Source organism: Fopius arisanus, unplaced genomic scaffold (genome assembly GCF_000806365.1).
Source record: "Fopius arisanus strain USDA-PBARC FA_bdor unplaced genomic scaffold, ASM80636v1 scaffold00012, whole genome shotgun sequence".
NCBI classification, from domain to species: Eukaryota; Metazoa; Arthropoda; class Insecta; order Hymenoptera; family Braconidae; genus Fopius; species Fopius arisanus.
In genome coordinates this window covers 365,413-378,746 of record NW_011887751.1, presented here as the reverse complement: position 1 = coordinate 378,746, position 13,334 = coordinate 365,413, and the positions used below count along the sequence as shown (strand labels likewise).

At 35.2% G+C, this 13,334-nt stretch overlaps 2 protein-coding genes across 2 annotated transcripts; both read left to right on the top strand.

The window, feature by feature from the left end:
• Positions 1-6,274: 6,274 nt before the first annotated feature.
• Positions 6,275-8,701, top strand: LOC105262989 (SUZ domain-containing protein 1). The gene is made up of 4 exons (XM_011298929.1): positions 6,275-6,533; positions 7,383-7,453; positions 7,522-7,711; positions 7,977-8,701. Exons 1-4 carry the CDS (start codon positions 6,480-6,482, stop codon positions 8,175-8,177), a joined length of 516 nt encoding a protein of 171 aa, XP_011297231.1. The 5' UTR covers positions 6,275-6,479; the 3' UTR covers positions 8,178-8,701.
• A 115-nt stretch (positions 8,702-8,816) lies between these two features.
• On the top strand, positions 8,817-13,266 carry LOC105262992 (late secretory pathway protein AVL9 homolog). Its single transcript, XM_011298930.1, has 5 exons — positions 8,817-9,407; positions 9,823-10,020; positions 10,173-11,623; positions 11,931-12,019; positions 12,182-13,266. Exons 1-5 carry the CDS (start codon positions 9,324-9,326, stop codon positions 12,403-12,405), a joined length of 2,046 nt encoding a protein of 681 aa, XP_011297232.1. The 5' UTR covers positions 8,817-9,323; the 3' UTR covers positions 12,406-13,266.
• Positions 13,267-13,334: the final 68 nt, after the last annotated feature.

Sequence of the window (13,334 nt, the reverse complement as noted above, 5' to 3'; positions counted from 1 at the left end):
GTATGCCTATCGTGTGACTGCTCCTTCTGGCTTTACGTGACGGAGGAAAAATCCTTGAAATCTCGGAGATGTGCCAAGAGCCTGAAATAAAAACTAAACCTTAAATAAAGGAAAAATTGTGGAAATTATGCAGAAGAGGCATTTGGCCGTACGTGAGGATCAAAAAAGTTGGATAAATAAATGAGAAAAAATTCGGTGAGGGTGGTGAGGGTGGGGGTGAGGGGGGGTGAAAGAGAGACGTTGGAGGCAGCTGGTTCCGATCTTTGATTCGTCTCTTTTTGGGGAGCACAAGTCGAGGGGAGAATTCTTTCTTACCGTTTTTCTATGGGGACAATGGATACTATGGTGTCGTAGTACTGTCGCCCCTTCTTTATTCCATTCATAAATCGATAAGATCCTTCAGATCGAGATTGGAACATGTATTTTCCAGAGTGAACAAGTCTATTACATTTTTTTTTTCTCAGATTCACATAAACGAGGACCCGATCACATAAAATCTAGGGACCGATCCGAAAAAAAATTCACCATCTGATGTTTAAAAATAAAATTTTCATTTCAACCGGGAAATCAGAAATTAATTTAAAAAATTAAGTATTTTTAATTATATAAATTTATGGATTTTCGATTATTATATCGCGTAAACCGAATGGTCAATCGATTTGATTTTTTTTTTGTATTCCCTCCCACGATATATATTCCATGTTTTTTTTTTATTTCGAAAACAGTCGAGTCGTTGATATTTTAAAAATTCTAATCCGTGAAACTCGTAAACGGGAAGGGCTCATTTAGTAGTTTTAAAATTTTTTAAACAATTCGCCATAAAATTATTAACAAAAACTGTCGAACAAAAATTTTACAATCCAACAACCTTAATAAATAAATAGTCATTAAAATTGAACAATCCGATTATCAATAGTTAAAATGCTATACAATTCAAGTTGAAATGAAAAATAATTTCCCTAGATGATATTTCCCCTACATTGATGGGGATAACAACATGTTTGATTGTGGGATGGAGGGATTCTCTGACTCCAACCAGCTACAGGAGTGTATCGAATGCACCCTGGAATCAAGGGGACAGAGAAAATGTTGTAGGATGAGGGAAAATAAAGCCACAGGAGGGATAAACCTGCCCATGGGGTTCACAAACAGCCCCCACTGGTTCCACGCATATTTGAAACATTATACTGTACACCTACCCACCCACAAAAACACCCCAGCTGAATCCTATGAATTGGCCCCATCGCTCATGCCATGGAATTGTAATCCCCCAACTACCATCTAAACACGTATGTACAACGTTATATACCAACATTCACCAACTGCCGTCGACATTTACATAAAAATAATTAAACTCCTGTCATAGCGAACTGTTACTCCGTCCTGTTTAAAAAAGATATTCTGGATGCCATCGCTGGAGATGCCCATTCATTATTTTTACACTATTACACTATTTTTTTATTGTTTATTGGCATGCGGGGATCAATTATTTTATTGTAATGAGAGATATTTTTTAATTGAATTATTCACTCCTGTATTTGTTTCATAAAAAATATAATACGGGATTATTATTATTATTAAGTATATATATGTACATATATATATATAAATTTGAGGGTCTTGTGTGAATATGGAAGAGATCGGGAATAATATATATGTAATTATAATCATGTATTATATTTTTTATAAAAATACATGGATAATTCTGAATAATTAAATAAGTGATTCCCCGTAAATGTCAATAAATAATAAAAAAATTGTGTAAAAATATTAAATGGGTATCTCCAGCGATGGCATCCAGAATATCTTTTTTCAACTTGTTGATTGTTGTTATATATGTTTTTCAAGTAATTTTGTCGCGTGGAAAAAAATTAATTGACGAACCGTTGAATTATATTTTATATAATCAATAGGTGAATCAGAAATCAATCTTATGTATAACTATGTACTAGATCCGCATTCCTAGATAATTAACTTCACCTCAACGCAAGAGTAAAATTGAAATAGCGGAATAATGGAGTCTTGCTCATCAGTTTCCGTTTTTAAATTCTTCGCATTGAGACACAATTTTTTTGTTGTAATTATCGAGAGAAAGAATGAATGAGGAAAAAAATTCAAGGTTCTTGTGTAAACGTGGAAGAGATCGGGAATAATTGAGGGCCGGATGATTCAGTTAGGAATGAATAAATAAAAAAAAATGATTGTAAGTGATTTTGGGGGGAATCATTTGGTTATTGAAATCGTATGACTGACTGATTTCCTATGAATTTTGATTATTTCAGACGATTTCATGTGATTTCTCATGATTTTATGGGATTTCAAATGATTTCGAGTGATTTCCTATGATTTGAAATGATTTCAGATGATTTCGCGATTGATTTCATGTGATTTCTCATGATTTTATGGGATTTCAGATGATTTCAGGTGAATTTCCTTGATTTGAAATGATTTCTCATGATTTTATAGGATTTTAGATGATTTCCGGTAATTTCCCATGGTTTTAAATGATTTCAGATGATTTCGCGGTTGGTTTCATATGATTTCTCATGATTTTATGGGATTTCAGATGATTTCCCACGATTTAAAATAATTTTAGATGATTTGGCGATTGATTTCATATGATTTCTCATGATTTTATGGGATTTCAGATGTTTTTTGATGATGTCCCATGATTTGAAATGATTTCTCATGATTTTATAGGATTTCAGATGATTTCCGGTAATTTCCCATGATTTTAAATGACTTCAGATGATTTCGCGATTGATTTCATATGATTTCTCATGATTTTATGGGATTTCGGATGATTTCCCACGATTTATAATAATTTTAGATGATTTGGCTATTGATTTCACGTGATCTCAGGTGATTTCCGATGATTTCGAATGATTTCACGTGATCTTGGGACTGATTTCATGTGATTTTCCATGATCTTTTATGATCCCGGATGATTTCAAATGATTTCAGGTGATTACCCATGATTTCAAATGATGTCAGGTGATTTCCCATGATTTCAAATGATTTCACATGATCTCGGGACTGATTTCATGTGACTCCATGTGGTTTTCCATGATTTCATATAATTTTCCAAGACTTAAAATAATTTCCGATGATTTCTGATTATTTCCAATGATTTTACATAATTTCGGGATTGATTTCGAGTGACCAATGATTTCACTGACCAATCCCTCAACCACATCAAGTTCCACCCCTCAAGGCCCATGTACTCCACCAGAGTAACCACCCGGAAACGGTAAAAATGACTGGTAAATAGAGTCCCTGCCACCGGAAAAATCCCTGAAGATTGGTTGAAAGGACTGACGAAAAAAAAAAAGAAAAAAATAAATAAAGAAGAATTGAATTGAATGGATATGAAGAGGTTGGAGATTGGTTGAAGGGAGAGCGTATCAAGAAGCCAAAATGATGAGGAGAATGATGGCGATGGGGTACACACAAAGCGCATCTCCTTCCGGCGATATTTTTTTTCATTTCCATGACGTCACGCTAAGGCTTTCATACGATACACCGTACAATGCATTGAGAAGGGGATGGAAAAGCCTCAGAAAAAAAAAAATGAGTCGAGAAAATATGAGAAATCTCCTGAGGGGATTCCCAGTTATATAACTATTGGGATCAGTGATTCTTTGTGGAAAAAAATGGAGGGGAAATTTCATTCAAAATTGAATATCTACTTTTTATTTTTTTTTTTTTAATTGCGAAATACCTTTTGCCGGGTGTAAATGCTATTGGGAATTTCCGAGATTTTACACTATTCATATTTACACCTCTCAATCTCTTCAATCAAGTCTGATTAATAATTCATGGTTTATTCCCATTTGATTTCACTGGCTCCAGTGAATGTGAGTGAGAAATGCAAACAGAATAGGATGAGTTGTTATCTACTGGTGCGATTCAATTGATAATGAATATTGATCTTCATTTTCAAGAGTAAATTTTACTGAATTTTCGAGATAATCGAAAAATTGAGAAATCGATTTTTTCACTAGGAGATTATTATCAATAATTATATCATCATTAATGATTAATATTACGATGGTATAAATATCAATTGAATATTTAATTTGAAAATTATCGTGGAAAAGGGAAAATTGAAAATTTCGAATTTATTTTTTGTTAATGTATAAATTAATATTCCGTATTAGTATAAATAATTTTGCACGTAACCGGAAGTCCCGTGGGTGAATGTGCAATTATTCGGATGAATATGTGATTATCGGTTTTTGAAGTTGCAGGGGTTTGTATTTTGGTATATATGTACAGTTTATGTACCTTTTTTGGGCGGGGAGAATAGGAATGCCAATGAAATTCAAAGTTTTCACGGACTTTTGCGACACACGAATGCGTCGCGGGGTAAATACATTTGATACACTCGTGATCAAAGGCGGAATAACTTTTCAGGTCCCCCATGGATCAAACAGGGTAAATTGACTGCATTTCCAGGTCTGCAATAAAAAATTATGGGAGTCCCGAAGAGGAAAATAAATCCACAATTTCAATTGGAAATATTTATCATTTTTTTGAATTGCCAATTTTAGAAATATTTTGGAAAAATTACGGAACTTTCAGGTCACTTATCGATTACGGAATCGATTTAAAAAATTTAAGTGACGGTGTTGTAATTTTTCATCGATAATTCAGGTAAAAATTACGGAGAACTGCAGAAAAATTCCGTCACTTTAGGTAAAAATTACGTGACAGTTCCGGTAAATTTCCGACAACCAGAATTCGGTACGGAATTACGGAAAAGACAAGGAATTTTTATTGAGTATTTCTCTCAGTGTATCGGCTGGAATTTTTACGGAAAAAATAACCCGGTAATTTCGAAACTCTCGTGCTATTATGCGTGATTATTATTGTTATCATTTTATTATCGACGGAGTCGATTCGAAATATTTAAGTGACGGTGTTGTAATTTTTCATCGATAATTCCGGTAAAAATTACGGAGAACCGCAGAAAAATTCCGTCATTTTAGGTAAAAATTACGTGACAGTACCGGTAAATTTCCGACAACCAGAATTCGCTCCAGAATTACGGAAAAGACAAGGAATTTTTATTGAGTATTTCTCTCAGTGTATCGGCTGGAATTTTCACGGAAAAAATAACCCAGTAATTTCGAAACTCTCGTGCTATCATGCGTGATTATTATTGTTATCATTTTATTGTTCTGTCAAATTTTTAGGAAGAAGTACGACAAAAAGTTTTCGGGGAATGTGAAAAAAGTGCAGGACAAACCAGAGGGATTAGATGGAAAATGCGAATCCAGTTGAATTTTTTTCGGTTACTGTCAAACTGTCACAACGAGTTACACTCGCGTGGCTAGTTACATGTCAAGTATTTTTATTTGTTTATTTTTTTTTCAGGGGTATTTGTCGGGGTGGAAGACTCGGGACGTGTTCAACCCCCCGAGGCCACTCAACGCCACGCGCAAAAACAAATAAACCCACGGAGATGTCCACGGATATTTTGTCACTTTGTTTTCCTTTTCCTCGTAATGTTTTGGAAAACCATTCGTTGGACTGACATGTGAATGTGTAACTGTCAAGTCTCGTACAGGCGTCAAGATTTTTTTAAAGGAAGAGGTAATGTACGAATTACAATTACAATTAATGAAATTATAGTGTTGGATTGTATGCGATAAAAATAATTTTTATGGAATACAGTTTTTACTGGATTAATAAAAATCGTTTTTTCGTCATTATGTACCGAAAAGTAATTTTTCGGGTACCTGGAAAGTAACTTTCCCGCACTTGTTACGAAATGTACGGATTCTGCACGTGTTGCGAATATTTTTCTTCACAGTGTGCGGGAAAGACACTTTTTTTAACTGAAAAGTTACTTTCCCGCACATCCTGAGGAAAAATAAATTATTGGATACTCTCTTTACATTTCTAAGAAATATATAAATACGTAAAGTATCACTTTACACACAAGTGTCGAAAATATAAAAATTCCCCTAAATTCTGAATTCCACCCAAAATTTCCAAATTCCTTCAAAACGAAAACCCATAATTAAATAATTAACATAATTAAAATTGTATAATTAATCTCACTTGTAAAATCCAATATTTTCAAAACTCGTGAGGACATCTTTAATACTTCTCTCTTACGCGTTTCCAGTCGGTAATTTACCCGCCCACTGTAAATCGAACTGCAATTTACAATGAACAATTGTCGGTACTGAAGAAATATTTTTAGACCGATTGGATTTCAATTTTCATCGGGGTAACAATGATTTCTGTGTGATTACACACTGCCTCGCGTATTCTCACTGGCAAAAGTTCCCTCATCTTTTTTCCCCCGTGGGTGTGCGACAACTCGATCAAGTTGCACACGAAAATTACAAAAAAAAATAAATAAATAGAGAAAAAAAAAGATTTAACATCGGGGGAGCTAAATTACTGTATTTTTGGCCACTCTCTTGTGTGACTCTGAGGACGAGGGGAATTTTATTTTTCGCACAATGTCAACTGTTGATGAAGTTTTCGAGACATGGGAGGAGATGGAAGCGTCTGGTGTACGTAAATTAATTCTACCATTTTTTTCCATTCGTCTTAATCGTTCACATAACCTCAATCGAGAAATTATTATTCATCCTCTCATTGAATTATCACTGGAGAACCATCTCATATATCTCGAATTATTTTATCACTCCAAATTCAATCGATTTATTTTTATTCTCTAATCGATGATAAATGACATTTGCAACAGCAACGGTTTCGCATTAAAAATTTAATAAATTCTATTCTCTACTTGTCGGATTAGACTAGGAGAAAGTTGAGGCTCACTGTGGACTTTCTAATAATAATTCACATCAATCACTCCAAAAATTTAATAAATCACTCAATACATCATGGATAAATCAATGCAATAAATTCTTCGAGAACAAATTTTTGGAATGAAAATTCAAATTATGGGATTGATTAATGAACAAATGGAATTCATTAACCAATCTGCTGGATTTTCGTAGAGATTCTGGAGTTCTGCTCCGAGATTGCAATGACCTATATTTTTTTGCAAACAAAATTGTCAGGAATAAATTAATAACTAATTCCCGTAATCAACTCTTGAAGTGAAAAAAATATTCGGACATTCTCCTGGTGATAAAAAAATGTATGACTCATTATTTTCTTGTAGAAGAGGTGAATAGGGGTCGATGACCAATACCTTTTGCATCCGATAATTCAACTTTTTAGTAAAGAATAGATAATCCTAATGTTAACTAAATAAATAAAAAAATTCTGATGATTTTCCACTCAATTTTACGTTTAAAATTTCATTCAAATATGAATGGAGTGTTAATTTATTATTTATATAATACCATAAATATTTAATCCAAATGTTATTTTATTCGATATAATTTCAGGCACTTGACAGAAAACTGAATGCTCTCCAGCTAGACCCTCTGGACTCTCTAGAGCACAGACAAACACCAACGTACGTTAATTAATGAATAATTAATCCCCACTTGCAGTAATTACCCTGGAATATTTAAAAATCCACAGATTGGTGAGCAATAGGAATACTAACGGCCAGATGATAATCCTAGGCGAAGATGGAGTTCGCTCTCAATACGTTCCACCAAAACCAACGGTTAAAATCCTAAAACGGCCTCAAAGGGACACAAGAGGCAATGGGGAAGGTGCCTTAACTAATGGGGATAAGCCAAAGCAACCAATTAAATCCTTAAAACAAGTAAATAATCACTACTTCAATTACACTCGATCTTACTCTCAAAATTCCATACGTCGAATTTTCTTCGAGTCCAGTTTTTCCTGAATATCTCGGGATTCAAGCTAGATACCGAAATTTTCATATAGACCTTTCTTGTACCTCTCGTTCTGCTCGATAAATAATGTGATAATAAAAAAATCGCTATATCTGTTTGACTCCGAGATATTTCGTGATGCAGATTTATTTTATAACATTCATGATTTATTTTATAACATTTTTTTTCCAGAGGGAACAAGAGTACGCAGAGGCTCGTAAAAGAATACTAGGTGAGGAGAGGAGTCCTGAGGAGAAGCCATCGAACGAGATAAACAAAATTCAATCTAAATTGTTGCCTGACAATCCCCCAATTTCCATCCACAACACGACGAATGTCATTCGAATGCCTCTGGGCCCTGATGGCACTCCTGGATTCAACGTACGAAGGTAGCAAGGCTGACGCATCATCTTATTATGAAAAATTAATAACAAAAAAAAAAAACAAACAAAATCTTCATGTTCTCCATAATTGAACGGAGATAATCGGCTATGAGGCCGTCAGTGAGCAGCTGAGAACAATTATGTCCCTGCGTCAGTATCTCTGAGGATTCTTCATCTTCAGAGTCAGACCTGAAGAGTTGATAAAAATCGGCGACACCTCTTCAATGCCGGGATAAATGAATTTAAAAAATCCATTTAACACCCCGAAAATCGCCAAGTGACATTTTGTACCTCGATCATACTGTTCATTGCCATCTGATTTATTTATTTTTATTATTTGAAAAATTTAACGTCACGCAATCTCTGGATCATAGTAATTTGTGATATATTGATCAGTGAATTTGAAAAATAAAATGGATAAATGTTGAATGACCCCTTTTGGGGCCTCATCGCTATTTAAAATAACTATCATTCTTCGATTTTCTTGTTTTCATATTAAGGTGATTAAGAATCATTATGAAGATTAAAATAACGTCATCTGTATATAATTTCTTTGACGATGTAATAAAGTATTGGTTTTCGTTATGACAATATTTTTTATTCTACACTTACAGGGTAATTTTTATTTTCTGCGGTATGAATGCTTTTTGTTCTTTGTATGTTTACCTGAAATTTAGCCGACTGTAGAACAAGCGGAAGGGGTAAGCCCCATCTTGTGGAATTTTAAATGAAAAAAATTATTCAATGTATTGAATAATAATACTAATAATAAAATCATACTAATGAAATTATAATTTTATAATGAACGCGTTGTCCAGTTGGCAGCCTGCTCGCCTGTTACGTGGGCGGCTAGGGTTCGATCCCAGAAGAAAATAATATTCACCTAGTTGACTGGTCTCTCTGACAGGTGGACTGCTACTGAGGCAGTTACCGAGTTGACAGCCACCCCCATTGCGTGTGGCGCCCTCCCTCTCCAGGGGTGCAATACTACGATGACACTGGGTTCACTCAAACCCCCAGAACTGATCCTCTACTTTAGTCAATCCTCTTTGGATACACAAGTGCGTTATTCTGTTTTCATGTCCGTAAAGATGAAAACTCTAATGAATAAAATGTATAAACACCAATGAACAGTGGAATTCCGACAATTGTTTGAATGGAATCATCAACGATGGGTGAGACTGGGGGACCAATTCTTCATGTCATTGTCGTTGGATTTCATCACAAGAAGGGCTGTCAAGTGAGTTATCACGGTTCATCAGCTTTTTCTTCATCACTGTCACAATTAACGCCTACTTTTACTCCAAAAACTCTGATTTCCTCTCTCATAATTTCGCACTTAATTGATGCCTTCAATTATATCACAGCTGACGAGCACTCGAATGTCATACACATATTTCTTCATCGTCTACTATATTTATCTTTAGTCATCAGATTTTCCGATATCCTATATTTCTTCCTGATTTTTTCTCGTGAAACTGCTGATTTTTTTAAAAATCCCACGAAGGAAGTTCTCGGAAAAATTCTCGTCTAGTCTTCCTTTATTATTTATTATTTGTTTATCTATTTTTTCAATAAATTAATTATCGATTTTGAGAAATGATTTTTTTTGTCAATACCTACAGTTTTAATAAAGAATTGTTAATTGTTCTCAGGTGGAGTATTCGTTTCCACCGCTAGTTCCAGGGTCACCGAACGAGTGTCCAATTGGTTGGAAATACCTTCCAACCCTTGCCCTGCCAGATGGATCTCACAATTACGACGAGGACACAGTGTATTTCCATTTGCCCAGCATCACACACCCCAACAAAACAGTCTACGGTGTCTCATGTTTCCGCCAGATACCAGTCGAGGTGAGTCATTGTCCCCTGATAATTTATCTGAAAGCACAAAAAAAAAGACTGACGCCTAACGGATTAAGATTACGACTTTCCACAATTTCATTTACCACTAAATCTGAATTATCAATCTGAATAATTGAACTACCGCTGATTTATCATTGCAGAAGCTGAAGAATCGTACGTCAGACATAACTAGAGGGACAGTTCAAAAATCGGTCTGTGTTCTGAGTATATTACCTCTTTATGGACACATTCAGGTGAAAATGTCTCTAATTACTCACGCGTATTTTGAGGAAGGAGATTTCAGTAAAGTCTCGCTGCTGGAGGACACCTTTCGACACTTAAACGCCTGCATGAGAGGCGACAGTCAAATTCCACCACAAGTATTCGTTGGATTATCAGCGAGAGATTTTATCCTCCAATTTCGTCATAAAGCTCTACTCCTGTTTAAACTTCTGCTCCTAGAAAAAAAAGTTGTGTTTTATCAATCACCAGTGCAGCCACTGTGTGCAGCAATCCTGACTCTTCTCTCTCTTCATCCTGGTATGATTGAAACAGGTCTGACAAGAGCTGCATGCGTCAAACCATCTCGTCCAATGTCTCCAATTCCGACATTCGAGAGTGAAGAGGATGCCCTTAACTCGAATGAAAACGATAAAAATCAAGATAATGATGACAAATCCAATGGAACTGATAATCAATCACTGACGAATGACAATAAAACTCTGGAGACGATGGAGAGAGACAATGGAAAGTCACGTAACTCAATAAACTCAAAATTGTCGAGAAAAACGAGTGATGAGACTGGAAATCTTCAGTCTGTTGAGGTGATAGAAGTGGAATCGACGAGTGAGGGAACAGATTTTAACAGGCAATCGACTATTGGTGAGGATAATTCCATGAAGGGACAGGAGAATGTTCATCGTGTGCTGAGTACAAATAATGTTAATTTCGGAATGGGAGAGAATGGAGTATTGCCCAGGGACACGAGTAGTGATGCACTCTCGGAGGCAAAGGTCACGTCGAATATCACGCAGATAGCGCATATTAATCCAGAGGAGTGTGGATTACCAATGAATCTCTTCACCGAGGGATATTTGTGCTTGCCATACCTCTCTCTACCTTATCTCGATCTTTTAGGTGATACCAATGTTCGTGGGTACATCGTTGGTGCTACGAATATTCTGTTTAAGCAGAAAAAGCAACTCATCGATGTATTGATTGAAGTGGAGAGTGGGAGAATTGAGGCTACGGATCCTGAATTGAGACGATTACTTCATTTGACGACTGAGGATCTCAGATTCGCTGATTATGTTGTAAGGCATGTGGCTGAGCCACGCAAGGACGTTTTTTTGGATGGGGTTGGGTGGGAGGGGGGTGACGAGTGGATTAGGACACAATTTCGAGTTTATCTGTTGAGTTTGTTGAGAACTTCTATTCAACAGGATACGAGACAGTGTGATCATTTTAATGGGGCCTTCATGGCTGCTTGGAAGGCGACGAATAATTATCAGATGTGGGAAAATTCAGGGAAGAATGAGATTCATTCTGTGGAACCTGGACATCCCTTTGCTGGTCAGCTCTCTGTTCAGGACATGAAACTCAGATTATCACAGTAAGGATAATTATGAAATAATAATTTTCATTCGATCCCTCGCGGTTTTTGTTTTCTTTGCCATTTGATTTATCGAAATATATCCTGAATCAGGGGAGGTAGCGAAATTTCACCTGAATGTTTTTTGTAGAATCAATTGAGACCTACGAAAAAGGTCGTTATAGAAATTTCAGTATCTCTCTTAATTTCGAAGATATTTCGAAAAAAGTGATTCAAATTCATTCGTATCGTTGGATTACTTGACTGATAAAATAATCTTCTCGTTTATTTACCATAAAAATCAATTACCGAGAAATTGTTGTTCCAGTACAATGCAAAACACGGAATCAGGTCGAAAAATAAATCAGGCGATGGCAACGACCGGAAGAGCAGTGGCCACGACAGGAAAAGCCGTTGGTAAATATAATCAAAACAAATGTTAATCTTTACTAAATACAATGTGAAATCAATCAGTAAATAATTATACATTTTTCACCTTTGAGAGGATAATTTAATTACGAATAATTGGCTATTTAATTGCAGAGGTGATTTAATTGCTTATTCAATCGAATTTATCAGGGGGAGCTCTCTCTCAAGCCAAGGGTGCCTTTACGACGTGGTGGAGCACCCTGACGACAGTTCAACCCCTGGACATGGAAGGCAGACCCGAAAATTCTCCACAAAATAATCCACAGAGTGACGACAGTGCTGACGAACATAAATGTAATGAGAATCAAATTCCAATCGTTTCCACTGATTTGAAATCGTCTGACGGCGTTGGTACACCAGTCGTTGTCGATTAAATATCGGAAAATCCACAAAAGACAAGGAAATTCTCATAGAAGATTAAAGTCAGAAGAGATTTGTGAGTGGGGTAGAGAGATAAATTAGATAATTAAGAAAAATATTGATTTTATCGATCTTGAGGGGAATCCCATTATTTTTTCTTGAATATATTCAATGCTGTATTTTTTTTTATTATAAATATTGCAGAAAACGTATGGAGATTTCATTTTTGTTACGATTGTTTAGATTCTTGGAGTTTAATATTTTTTTAACTTCTTGATTTACGAATCTAAATTATTGTGTTTAAAGAAGAGTTACCAGGAAGATATTCATCTCTTTACTCCACTCAGTCTTTTATTAGTAGTGAAGTTCAAAAAAAAGATAACTCCAAAATGGCTGGCAGATTATTTACCGAATATTTAAGAATCTTGAGGACTTGGAGTTATTTGTCAGATGATTTTTAGTGGAGAATGAAATTTGAATTTTTCCACAGAGAAAAATGTCTTCTCGTCGGTCCACTTGCTTCTAAAATATTCGCAAACAATCGGCCTAAAAGTTATCACCTCACCTTTTGTTCTTCAGTCTTAATTGCCATTTATATAAATTATTATTGTATTTACCATTGTGATTGGTAGTGTACCTTAATGTAAACGAAATTGCTTTAAATTTTGCTATTCAGTGAACCTGAAAATCGTTGTCATACGTAGTTTGTAAACGTAGAGTGTTATTATTGTGCTTTAAAAATATTATTCCCTCTCCCATATCCCAAATTTATTATTTACAGATCCATCCCTTATTTATCCCCCACACGAAAGTTGTACATTTTTTTTCTTAATTATAACTATTTGATAAATATAATTTTTGTTACCTCAAAAAAACTGACGAATAAATGTTGAAAAAAAAAAAAATACTCTCCAACAATTTAATCATTCAAACTCCAAAATTA